We start from the raw sequence: 12,982 nt of genomic DNA, 5'->3' as shown, positions 1-12,982 counted from the left end.
TAAAGCGCCTCGTGCACAGCCTCCTCGTCGTCCGACTCCGCCAAGATCACGATCTCCAGCGGCTAGCCTTGTAACTTGGCCTGCTCGACGGGACTGTGTGGGTGAGCACTCGTCGGCGTTGGTGCCTGACTCAAGTTCGTGCCGACTCTGCTCACTGGCGCCGAGGTTCCGTCTTCCTTTTCGCCCAACGCAAGGAGACCGTCTTCATGGAAAGGTTTCCTTGCCTGAGCCGCTTTCTTGTCGTCGAATCGCCAAACGCCAGATGTCTTGTCTGGAGCCACACCCTCCCACGTCGAGGCGCCCACGCTGGGGTGCATCATCATCTTGACCAGTTTCCCGAATTCGGCTTCGTTGGGATCCTTGCTATCCACGTTGCTGAAGAAGACCCGTTTCCACTCGCGTTTCTCCTCCTGTTCTTTCCGCCGAAGGGCTCGTTGAGCATTCTCGATGCGAGATTTGTAGTGCGAAGTTTCGTCCATATCGCCCTTCGCAATCGCTTTAGCTACTTGGCCCCATGCTCGCCGTGATTCGAGGACGTCTTGTTCCTCCAGGGGGGCGATGTTGAGTCGTGAGAGCTTGATGTCCGAGGGCTTGAAAGTTGTGACCACATCGGCCTTCTTGCCGTGGCCTTTCTTAATCGTGAAGCTGTCTGACCATTGTCCCTCGGTCGAGTACAGTGGTTTCGAATCGGAACCTTCACCTTCCTTCCATAACGACGCACTGAAGGAGTTCTTCTTGCCAGAGAGCCAGCCACGACCCGAGAAATCGATCTTCGAGATGTAACCGGTCGACGAGACGATGTGACAGACCTTCCCGATCTCGACAAAGGGCGCACCATATATCAAGTTCTCAATGTGAAGTGGTGGTAATGTGATCAGATAAGTCTCTACCGCATCGCTGTTGGGCGGGTGCAGTGTCAGCAGGGCGTGGCCGATTTGCTTGATGTGAATTGTTCTACTAAACGACGCTTTCTGGCCGTTGTAGCCCTGCAGACGAATGCGATGTTTGTCGTTGGTGATGCAGTAGGCAGTGACTGGAGGATGATGTGAGACTTGCTCTGATACGAGCTGTGTCTGTCCGAACTCATCGTCCCAGTGACCAAGGTATAGTTCTCCTAGGAAAGGGTTCAGTGGTTTCTTCTCTGAGCCCAGCTTTTCTGATCGTGAGCAGTATTGCTGTTTGAGAGTGTTCAACAGCCATTTCTGTACAAGGAGAGCCCTCTGCGCCGGGTCAGGCTCCTGAGTGGGTGCAATGAATAAGGACGTGTTCTCGGTCCAATATGCCGAGAATTCGACCAGGGATTGTGATGATAGAATGAAGGCTGGTGCGGTTAACGATGATAGGTCGCCATTGAATGAGGCTATGGACTATGGTTGTGTCAGCGACATGTCTCTCGCGAGGAGCTAAAGGCATGACTCACTTTTAGGAATGAGGTCCAGGACCCTCTACTAGAGGCAGGTACAGCACCCCCTTCGACTTCGGCGGGCATGACGAGATGCTGATCAAGGTCGCTGGCTTATAGGAGAACTACCAAAGGAGCGGATTGTAGTGAAAGTGGTGGTGGGAGTGCGGTTGTTGATCACAGCAGATCAAGGGGGCTTTGTTCTGGTTTAGACAGAAGGAACGGGCCTCAAGAAATCTGGGGATGTTGGAAGGAAGAAACTGCAAAATAGGCGAACGGCCACCAGATTTCCGTCACGAACTTTGAGAAGGTGGTATCATCGATTCATCCCAGCAAACGAGCGCCCACACTTACGCCTCCGTACACGCGACACTGGAGGCTGGAGGCTAAAGGGCAAAAGTGTTGATGGCATACTTGACGATGTAATGGCCCGAGATACGTCATGGGGTGCCCCGCCTTCAACCAACATTCCCCCACTTCACCAACTGTAAAATGAGTTGCTACGGCTAAGCCACAAATCAGTAGGTGGTGTGCTCGGGATGCTGGAATCGTGCAGTAGGCTACACGGCTGGTTGATACGCCTCCCGCATAGGAGCGTGGGCCGAATCTGACTCCAGCTTCATACTCAGCGTAGGGCCTTAGTTCCGTCGGCATATTTGTAAGATACGCAACGGGTAGGGTAGGGTAGGTTAGGGTAGGATAGGTAGAAGGGTGAATGGTTGAATCTGGTTCATGCTGCTATCTCAGAAGGGCTTCAATTCCAAGTTGCCACCAGTATGGGCTCCGGAAGACATCTCCTTATACCTGGCCAGCCGTGTTGAAATCGTCCAGCGCCTCAGACACACGCGCGGACATCGTCTTCTCACCCTCACGGACCCAGACACGGGGATCGAAGTACTTCTTGTTGGGCTTGTCCTCGCCATCAGGATTGCCGACTGCCTTTGCAACGTAGTCCTTCTTGTTTGCCATGTAGTCGCGGATACCGGTAAGATAGGCGTACTGGAGATCGGTGTCGAGATTGACCTTGACGACACCGTATGAGATCGCATCGAGGTACTCCTGCTTTGAGCTGCCAGAGCCACCATGGAAGACAAGGAAGACAGGCTTGTTCGTCTTGGTGCTCTCCTTCTCTTGCACATACTTCTGGTGCTTGTCAAGGAGCTCGGGGTGGAGCTTGACATTGCCAGGCTTGTACACACCGTGCACGTTACCGAAGCCAGCGGCGATGGAGAAGTAGGGGCTGATCTTCGACAAGGTAGTCCAGATCTGGTGGATGTCTTCGGGCTGCGTGTACAGCGAGTTGTTGTCCACGTCCTCGTTGTTGACACCGTCTTCCTCGCCACCTGTGATGCCAATTTCCTGTTCATGGTCAGCAAAGGTAGCTGTCGCCGTGAAAGGACCGTTCTCACCATCTCAAGCCATTGCTTCATAGGAGCTGCCCGCTTCAGATACTTTGCTGTGGTCTCAATGTTCCAGTCAACCTCCTCCTCTGACAGATCGATCATATGGGACGAGAATAGAGGCTCGCCGTGCTCCTTGAAATAAGCCTCATCCGCATCCATCATGCCATCAAGCCAGGGTAGCAGCTTCTTTGCACAGTGGTCGGTGTGGAGGACGACTGGGATACCATAGATGGGAGCGACTGAGCGGATGTAGTGCGCTGCAGCGACGGCGCCAGCGATCGAAGCCTCTTGGTTGCCATTCTTGACACCCTTGCCAGCGAAGTATGCTGCACCACCTTGGGAGGTCTGGAGGATGATTGGGGATTTCTTGTCTCGGGCCGCTTCCAGGGCTGCAACGACAGTGGACGAAGAGGTCACATTCTGTTGAGCGTATCAGTCTCGTCCGGCATTTTACGCATTGCCAGTAGACTTACGATAGCGGGTACGGCGTATTTGTTCTCCTGAGCGTGCTTGAAGAGGGCTGCGAGTGGTCAGTCGCATTCACATACTTCGCCAATTTGTTGAGGACGTACCCAGCACATCGTCACCAACGATAACACCAGTCTTGCGCGAGAGGACGTCCTGAACACCCATGTTGGCTTGTTGAAGTCGAATGTGGTATTTGCTGTGGGGGACACCGTTGTCAGTTCACGCCGTCTCGAGAAGAGCTAGTATCAAGAAAGCATTGAATCTGGGGTAGCAGCGCAGCTTCACTGACCTGAGATACTATTGATATCGTTCACGAATGTACGCGAGGTGAATGAGGAGGAGAAAGAAGAACTCCAAGGACTGTCCGAGAACTGAAGAATCTGTTACGTATGGCGGGCATCAACGGTGCTCTTGCTGGAGCTTTGTTTTTCTTGAGCTGCACCTTCTACCCGACGATGTCAGTGTCCCGCACCCGGCATGAGGAAGTCGCTGCCCCGCCACGAGTCGCCAGCCCCTCAAAACATTCGCCAAGACCGGCATATAGAGCGCTCTCTCCGTTTTATTCCTCGTTGTACATCCACTTGGTGCGTTCTGCAACGCCTCGAACGGGCGTTCTCGGGTCTGGACAAATGCACTCTGATCGCAAAGCATCATTCAGGAACAGACGGGACTCGATTGGTTGGTATAGGCCTTCAATTTCCTCATTGCGGCTATTCAAAAGGGCAGCCCAACTCGAGGCTATCGGATAGGGGCAGTCACTTTGCCGGATCAGAAGGCTTTGAGACATGGCAGCTCCTTTGTGAGCGTTTCAGCAACATGACCAGTGCTGCAGCAATCTGCTATATACAGACGACGCATATACAATGCAATTGTTGCGCTCAGCCCTGATCCTCTCCTGGCCTCTCAAGCTCATAGAACAGCAGGTACACCTCCTTTTGCATACCGAGCACATCTGATGTCTTCGCCTCCTTCACTTTCTCATCTGATATCCGCCACCACCGATCTGCTGTCCTCTTCCGCCGCCGAGCTTTATTCTCAGGTTTGTGCGACTGGATCTGAGGCTTCGATCCCTGGGTGATTGTTCGGTAGATGGACTGTCTGGCTTGTTCGGCATGCTTAGTGCTGGATGTTGCTTGAGACGTCGGCCGCGACGTCACAGATGGCGCAGGCGATGACGTTGCTGTTGACGCTTCAAGTTCTGCTGCAGATGACGGTGCAACTGCATCAGCTCCGTTCACTCGAGGGCTTGGCGCTGGCGACGACATTGGTGTCCCATTCCGGCTGGCTTCACCATACGCCTTGAATGCATCAGGAGTCGCGAATGGTCGATACATGTGGTTGCGGCGGAACGATTCGTAATGGCCGCTGTTGTGGCTGCCTTTGTGACAGACCACCCCGAGCAGGGTATACCAGTGCTCATTTAGAATTCCACCGAGACGCAGCCGTTGTTCGTACGACACCTTTGCAGAATTCTTGCTCGAGTAGCTGCCAGGGTCGAAGACCGACCGGGAGAGATGTATCGCAATCAGTTTTGGGAATACTGTTATCCTGGTGGATTTCCTGATCTTTCTCTTGGGAGCTTGCTTCGAATCCGGCAGCTCCACGTCTTCTGGAGGCTTCTCAGGATCAGTCAGAAGGGCTTTTTCTAATGACTGGATCTCTCGTTCTATGCTGTCTTTAAGCGAAGCAGTCTTGGCTATCCGCAGTTGAGCCGTCTTCCATTCCACAGCATGCACCAGTCTGCATTTGTCGCATTTGTAGTCATCTATCTCCTCACTCTTAAGTAGGATATCAAAACAGCTGTCTAGCGAAGTTGAGTTCTTTTGTGGTACATTCAAGGTTAGTGAGACGAACGTCGTTGCCGACGGCTTTGTCCGGAAGCCACAATGCTGGCACTGTATCTGAGACTCGATCCGCCCCTCGAAAGGAAATGTTTCATTGCCACCAATACGTGCCTCCGTACGGGAGGCATCCTTACCAGACGATTCCTCGAGTGGTGATTCTAAGCCCGAGCCATCCTGCGGCAACAACTTCTGTGACGCTGCTCTCCTGGCTCGCTCCGAAGCCGTGTATTCTTCACACAGCCGTTCGAGTACGATTTGTAGGAATTCTTGCGCATCCTGCTGATTTCGGCTGATCCTGGTATTGAAGGCGCGCTCTAATGCTTCTATAAACGGCCGCGCTGTGATGGTCTTCTTGTATATTGGTCTCTCGTTGAGTGCGTCTATCATCTCCTTCAGAGCTTTCGTGACCTGCGCCTTTTGGAGGCTGATAATCTTCTCGGGCTTCTCGCCCTTCTTGAGGACCAGGGGCGGTGCATTGTAAATCTCGGGGTCCTCTAGCTGCCTCCTATGCAACTCCTTGATCAAGTACAAGCGCAAGTCTCCCAAGCCCGCGAGCGCCTGTAGGACCGAATTGATGAAGCAGTCGTTGGCCGGGTTTGTCAGGCCGACGGTGGTTCGCTTGCGTCCATCGTTCGGGTATTGCGAGTTCTCGCCGTCGATGAAGAACGACGGGCTGAATATATAAAAGGCAGTGATCGCAGCGAGCGAGGCTCCTGCAGCATAGCCAAGGACGGTGGCAGGTTTGTCAGGCATCTCGTTATTGAGGGCCTACTGTCGGATCCATAGTATCGGTAGTGAGCCGAACCATTTGTACCGGGCGTTCTTGCCAGACAGCGTACGAGGCGACGTCGGAGGGATTGCAGGTGAGGGTGGCTGTAGTCCAGTAACAGGCACCACCGTTCAGCACCGCTTTTAAGTCAAGTGCATCTGGCGCAGTATTCAGAAGGTGGATGAGTGAGCCTCGCTTGCCGTGCCGTATCCACTTACATAAAGCTCGGTCAATCACTGATTGGCTGCACCAAGTACATGAACCCGAATTCTTAAGGTTTATCGCGACTCTGGGGAGACGGGGAAGTTTCGTTTCGAGTAGCCTGAGTGCTGTTGACTCGTTGTCACACTCACGCACGAACTAGCGACGGACAAGGAGCGCGACAGAGAACTCTCGGATGGGCGGTCGATGGATCATATCACAAGAGACTCTAGCAGCCGCTATAGAGATGTTGTTGCATTCTGGAGGTCATCCCAACCGTTACTAGCTGATTCAGCTATGCCGTATGAGAACTACATGCAGCAGAATGAGCATCCTTGAGCTCGAGCACCGCACCGCCGCCACAGAGGTTGTCAGATCAATGCCATATCCACTGCTCCGTCGAAGCCAGTCCCTGCCAGATCCATTGTCAAACGTGATAGGCACTGTCATACCTAGACCAACCCCATTTGCGGCCCACGCGGCCAGTGGCATTGGGGCCACATTGTGAGGTTGGGTGTTGCCGGTGAGTATGTTGAGCAGATCGCGCCGAGATAGATCTGTACGACGCGGCCTTGCTGCGGAGTGACGTGATGTGTTGGTGGGTATAAGGTCAAAGTTGAGGAGTACGTCTATCTCGATGTCGTTGGGGCAATTGTGCGAAGGGCGTCGACCATAGCGATCTTCGTCTGATTGCTGCAGGATACGTTCAATCGCATCCATGAGTGCCAGTCTTTCGTTGTTGCGATCGCTTTGCTGCACGGCGTCATTGACCAGCCGGCGAACATCTGAATCGGTGGAGCAGGTATTCAGTATCTGCTGTATAGTATCTGCTAGTGCGGAACGGTTGTCTCCATCAGGAGTACGACAATGGTTTTGCTGTGCTGGCAAGTCGCCACGATACATGAGAGTGTCTCGAGAACCAGGGCAAGGCGTAGTTGGATCATGCAGATGGCAGTCTGTTGTATGTGATAAAATTGTCCGAGTCAGCGGGCCGACACTCTCCTCTCGGTGGCGCTCATAATGACAATGATTATGGTGCATGAACGGTTGACATTGTCGTGGGTTTAGCTCACAGCGACAAGAGCCGCCGTGGTAGTCCGCCATATCAACACTCTCTGTTTTAGACAGTGTCTTGCGGACAAGGACTAGTTGAAGTTAATAAACCGTTCAAATTCACCACGAAGAAGTACCGCTTCCTGAATCAATTGCCTTGGTCGCACGAATGGGCGGCAGGAGACCGTGGACACCGCCGTGGAGGCAGATACTTCGTCCATGCATCTCGATATGAACCAAGTGATTCTGTATTGGGTACAAACTCCGAGAACGTGTACTAAACAGCCCGGATGTTCAAAGGCTTGGTACCAATCCGAGAATGCAGAGGACCTGCCGGCTGTAGAAAGAGGGCCAATGCTGGCATCATTGGCAGGTTCATTCAGCGCTCCTCCTCGATGCTTTGCGAGCTAAGCTCCCTCTTATGTTGCTGATGCCTTTGTCTTACATTGCCTGTTGTTCCCTCGGTACTTGCGCCGCTGTTGACCCGGACTAGGTCGGCGAAACTTATACGACGAGGTCTTTCGCGTATTGACGGTGCGCGTGGTCTGCGGTTCCCACGGGCTCGCCCTCCGTAGACAGGAAACTCATACCATATGGTCCGACAAGCATAGAGAATCAAATCGTAAGTAATTGCGATAATCCACGGGGATAGATTGATAGCGGCAAGCACGAGCTGTGGGCTGAGTTAGCAACAGGGTGACAAAGTACCTATGCAGTACACACGCAGACTCGTGCGATCCATGTCTCGATCCAGCTCAGATGTTCTGGCAAAATTGACCACCATCTTGCCATGGTTCGTTCGTTCTGCCTCGTTCTTGGTTGCTGGTAACGTCGACGGCACCTCAGATAAGGTATCTCTCAATGGCCATGAGAATTTGCAGCACAATGCAGCGCCGTAAGGTCAGGGCCGCAATAGAATGACCGTTGCGGAGACTGCAAGATGCATCGCGTGTGCTTGTCTCACGTTGCCTGCAGAAATGTTGATAAGTTGACAACACTCGCAGCATGCAAGGCAGGAGAAATATTGACAGGGACCGGCGCGGGGCGACGATCATCCTAGTCGGGCTCTAAAATAGCCCTCCCAGCGTCACACACGTCCACGGGTCGTCCACATATCGCTGTGACAGTAACACGAGTGCACCAGCCCGTCGAGATCCTTTAGTAGCCACCACGAATATTAGGTAGACTCCAAGGTCCATGGACACAGGTCTAATTTTCAGGGTGTCTTGCGTGTAAAAGTCCAGCGCGAACACCTTGCAGGATTACGCGGTGACAGAGGCCTCTCCGCGTCGAAGGAAGGACTTGAGTACGCTTGGAATTTTCTACAGAAGACTAATTTGCCCGGACTGCACGTGCAGGCGGGAAGTTCGAGCTCGATACACATGTGGATGGATACACTGAGTCGGAGCAACTGGACTCGAGCAGGCCTTTCTCAGTGCAATGCGAACGAATATTGCCATCACAATCGCTCGACTTGAAGGAAGCAGAATGCATAAGACCAGTGGTAATCGTAGATCGGATGGCTATACTCGATCGTTCTTCTGAGGGGCAAGGTCTCGACGAGTAGCCGATTCGATGCCTTTCCTGATGGAGCTTGCATCGGTGGATGAGGTGAGTTGAGCGAAGAACGAAGAACCATTTCATCATCGACGAACATGTGAGAAGTTTTTCGTTCCCGCTCCGAGTCCCCAGCAAAATCTAAAAGCGGAAGCTCTTGAACCATACTACTAGGCTCAACTGAGCAACAGACTCTCGTGCCTGCAGCACCACCTCGCTGGGGCTAACTTAAGCGGAGAATAGGCGAACTTGTTGGCGCCAATCTTTAACGGTCGGGCCTGGCATTGGTTCGATTGGCAGGCGATCGTAGCGGAAGAGCAGTAAAAAGCTCCCAATAGCCGAAGAAATGACACAGTGGAGGGGCGCTCTGACAGCGAAAAATGCTGCGAGCTTTGTTTCTGAAACATGCAGATAAAGTCTGTATGAGCCTTTTGTTCGAGCATGCGTGCTTCATTCTTCGAACCGACTGTCTCTTCAATCTGATTTCATCACTTTCTTCTCGTCAATCGCTTTCTCACTTTCTGTACATACATAACATCGCTGCAACTTCGCCGAAGCCCGTTGACCCTTCCCCCAAACGCTATCGCGATTGCCGCCTTGGGCAACGAATTCTGAGTAACAACAACAGGGGCATCGGCCCTCGGGGCCAGGAGATAGAATGAACATGGCGTTGTTCCGACGGCAAGACAGCAGTACTGCGCAGCAAGGTGGAGGATCGGCGGTTGATACTCTCAAGGACCTCGCCTCAGATCCATTCAAGTCCGAGATCGCGAGTTCGTCTCTCGTTACTGCGTTCGGATTATACCTGGGGTTGTCTGTTTTCCTTGCCTTGCTGTTCTCGCTCGTTCGACCGCGCCATCGGCTCGTCTATGCGCCAAAGACTAAGCATGCGGACGAGAAGCATGCGCCGCCTCCCATGGGCAATGGAGTGTTCTCATGGATTGGCCCGGTCAACAACGCAAAAGAGCCATATCTGGCAGAACGCATAGGTCTGGACGCGGTGGTTTTCCTTCGATTCACGCGCATGGTTCGGAACATCTTCCTCGCATTCGGCGTCGTGGGCGTGGGAATCATGATTCCAGTCAACGTCACCCAGACCAAGACCTTTGCCCAGGCAAGCTGGGGTTTGAGCGCGTTGAGCTATATGACTCCGCAATTCACCTATGGATCGGGATTGTGGGCTCAGGTGGTGGTCGCGTATCTCGGAAACTTCATTGTTGCATATTTTCTGTGGCACAACTACAGGCGAGTCTTCGCCCTCAGACGAACGTACTTCACCAGTCCCGATTATCAGAACAGTCTGCACGCTCGAACACTGGTCGTACGAGATCTCAAGCCCGACCTGAGAAACCCAGATGGGGTGGTTCGGGTCACCGACGAGGTCAACCCTACTGGGATCCAGCCAGTGCCATCTGTGGGAAGGAACGTCAAGGGGCTCCCCGATTTGATCGAGGAACACGAAGAGAAAGTTCGGGAGCTTGAATCAGTGCTCGCCAAGTACCTCAAGAACCCTGAACGACTTCCCGCCAAACGACCCATGATGAAGCCATCGGGAAAGTACAAAGGCCCGACTACTGGAGGCAAGGTCGATGCAATTGAGTATCTCTCAGAGCGCATCAAGGAGCTCGAGATCGAGATCAAAGAAGTCCGTGATCAGATCGATACAAAACAAGCGATGCCGTATGCGTTTGTCAGCTGGGATCAGATCCCGCAGGCTCATACTGTTGCGTTCGCCAGCCGCAGGAAGCGCCCACAAGGTGCCAAGCTAGAGCTTGCTCCAGCTCCGACTGATTTGATCTGGAAGAACATGGCCGTTGGTAGGGCTTCACGAAAAAGCCGGCGATTCATGAACGGCCTTTGGATTGCGGTGTTGACCATCGTCTGGACGCCACTCAACGCTGCAATTGCCATTTTCCTGTCCAACCTAGGCAACCTTGGCGCTGTGTGGCCATCGTTCAAGACAAGCCTGGAGAGCAACCCGGTCTCGTGGGGAATCGTTCAAGCTATCCTGGCCCCGACGTTGACATCACTCGTCTACATGGTGCTGCCTGTCATTTTCCGTCGATTGCAAATCAAAGCTGGAGATATCACGAAAACCGAACGAGAGCAGCATGTGGTTCGCAACCTCTACACTTTCTTCATACTCAACAACTTGGTTCTCTTCTCCGTCTTCTCCGCTGTCTGGGCGTACGTTGCGGACATCATCGTCGCAGATAACGAGGGCAAGAGCACATGGGACGCCATCCTGGCCGGAAAGTTCTTCCAGAAGACGACAAATGCCCTCTGCGAAATCACGCCATTCTTTGTTACCTTCCTACTGCAGCGCAATCTCGGCGCTGCACTCGACCTTGCACAACTGTGGCGAGTCTTCCTGACCTGGTTTCAACGTCGCTTCATGAGTCCCACGCCTCGTCAGAACATCGAATGGACGGCTCCTGTGCCATTCGAATACTCCTCATACTACAATTACTTCCTCTTTTACGCAACAATAGCCATCTCGTTTGCAACCCTTCAACATTGTGTTGCTTGTCGCAGCTTTGTACTTCACACTGGACGCTGTCCTAAAGAAGTACTTGATGATGTATATCTACGTTACAAAGAACGAATCTGGCGGTCAGATGTGGCGTGTCCTGGTCAATCGCCTCATCTTCGCCTGTATGCTTTTGGACGTGGTGGTCATTGTGCTCCTCGTGGGCAGAGACGAATACATCAAAGCGGGTGTGATGGGTCCTGGCCTTCTCCTACTCCTTGGCTTCAAGATGTACTGCGCCAAAGCGTTCGACCGCGACATGATCTATTACACAACGACCGGCATGCTGGATCAAGAAGCGAACGCGTCCGGCAAATCAGTCCGCCGTCGTGCTGAGAAGATGGCCTCCAAATTTGGGCATCCGGCCCTATGGAAGCCTTTGATGACACCCATGGTCCACGCCAAAGCTCAGCACATCCTCGGCGAAATCTATCGCGGTCGTGTCGCTTCAGACGGACACGGTCACACCACGGAAAATGCCTTCTCCGACGCCTATCAAATGCAACCTATGAAGAACAACTCCGTCCCACAGACTGATGGTGGCGTACCCGCAGTCGAGTTCGTCTCCGAGGCAAGACAGGACTTCGCTTACTACAAGAATCGGGAGGACTTCCGTGACGAAGCTGGCGCAAATCTTATTGATGACGACGCCATGACTGAGCGCTCAGGCACTCCTTTCTCCCAGTTCCGCCGTACCAACACGGCTGGCACAGACCAGCAACTCTTGATGTCCGGCAGTAGCTCACGCGCCGCCAGTCCCGCCCCGGGAACTGGAAGCCGACCCATGTCGCCCGCTAATGGCATTCGACGAAAGGAAGTCGCAGCGTCAGCGAACAAGCGACATTCCCAAATGCACCTTTCGCATCCCGCTTACCAGAGCGAGAGCGATCTGTCTCGTGTAGACACCGCAACTTCACAGCGGGACATCGCACTGGGACCGCGGCAGCATGGCTACTACACCGACCCTGACGCGGACGACCGTGCGGGCTTGCTGTCGCAGCAGCACGAGGTTAGCATGGCGCAATTCAGGACGACGCCCGCGGGGTGGACGCCGGATCGAGACGACGGCGGACAGTATGACTATTTCAGAGCACCCAAAGGTCAGAACTACTACCAGCAGCAGCACCGATAGAAGCGATGGTCCTGGTGATAATGATGTATGAACTGGTGGGCAAAAGCGATGTTTGCTGCCTGTAATGACCTGATGTATATATGTGTATGGATAGAACTAGGTACTGCAGCTGCCCAGGTGATGTGGTGGTGTCAGCCCTGCACTACCTACTCGAATTTAATGAGAGATGGAAAGCAGTGAGATCGTTGAACACTGCAGATGTTCTCCCGTCCTGCTCTGAAGCTTTTGAACATTCTCATCGAGGTCTGCGATATGCTTGAGCGCGGCGTTGAACATGCCCTGTTAGGCATCAAGGTTAGGTGCTAAGCTCGGGGAGTGTTAGCGTACATTGTCCCCTGTCAGGCCATCCTTGTGGTTGCCTTGTCTTCAGCTTCAGGCAACTGCAGGTGCTGCTTCGAACCTTTGGTTCTTAGTGTCCACATGTCTGGTACGTGACTCGTACTAGCGGTACCTCGAGATTCATCTCTTGTGTGTGAGAATGCGGACCAGGTTCGCGATGTGACAGAAATACTGCTTTCTGGTACCGCATCACACCTAATCGCCGATCATTGTGCACTGACTGGAAGGTGATGCTCGACTGACTTCGTCCTCACTTGTCGAAAACCATCACAATAGTACGAACA

The 12,982-nt window shown here is 53.2% G+C and overlaps 4 protein-coding genes across 4 annotated transcripts; 1 reads left to right on the top strand and 3 right to left on the bottom strand.

The window, feature by feature from the left end:
• Positions 1-62: 62 nt before the first annotated feature.
• Positions 63-1,489, bottom strand: AB675_1922 (Protein KES1; the record flags this gene model as incomplete). The annotated part of the gene is made up of 2 exons (XM_018141849.1): positions 63-1,367; positions 1,421-1,489. The coding sequence occupies 2 exons, from the start codon at positions 1,487-1,489 to the stop codon at positions 63-65; spliced, it is 1,374 nt and encodes a 457-aa protein (XP_018002761.1).
• Positions 1,490-2,200: 711 nt separating this feature from the next.
• Positions 2,201-3,438, bottom strand: AB675_1921 (Fructose-bisphosphate aldolase 1; the record flags this gene model as incomplete). Its single annotated transcript, XM_018141848.1, has 4 exons — positions 2,201-2,761; positions 2,812-3,225; positions 3,279-3,325; positions 3,378-3,438. The coding sequence occupies 4 exons, from the start codon at positions 3,436-3,438 to the stop codon at positions 2,201-2,203; spliced, it is 1,083 nt and encodes a 360-aa protein (XP_018002994.1).
• Positions 3,439-4,151: 713 nt separating this feature from the next.
• On the bottom strand, positions 4,152-5,870 carry AB675_1920 (Ubiquitin carboxyl-terminal hydrolase 16; the record flags this gene model as incomplete). The annotated part of the gene is made up of 1 exon (XM_018141847.1): positions 4,152-5,870. One exon carries the CDS (start codon positions 5,868-5,870, stop codon positions 4,152-4,154), a length of 1,719 nt encoding a protein of 572 aa, XP_018002900.1.
• Positions 5,871-9,361: 3,491 nt separating this feature from the next.
• Positions 9,362-12,359, top strand: AB675_1919 (uncharacterized protein; the record flags this gene model as incomplete). Its single annotated transcript, XM_018141846.1, has 2 exons — positions 9,362-11,218; positions 11,268-12,359. The coding sequence occupies 2 exons, from the start codon at positions 9,362-9,364 to the stop codon at positions 12,357-12,359; spliced, it is 2,949 nt and encodes a 982-aa protein (XP_018003059.1).
• Positions 12,360-12,982: the final 623 nt, after the last annotated feature.

Source organism: Cyphellophora attinorum (assembly GCF_001299255.1).
Source record: "Cyphellophora attinorum strain CBS 131958 chromosome Unknown Contig6, whole genome shotgun sequence".
Lineage (NCBI taxonomy): Eukaryota > Fungi > Ascomycota > Eurotiomycetes > Chaetothyriales > Cyphellophoraceae > Cyphellophora > Cyphellophora attinorum.
The sequence above is the reverse complement of the archived record's forward strand: the minus strand, read 5'-3'. Positions and strand labels throughout refer to the sequence as shown.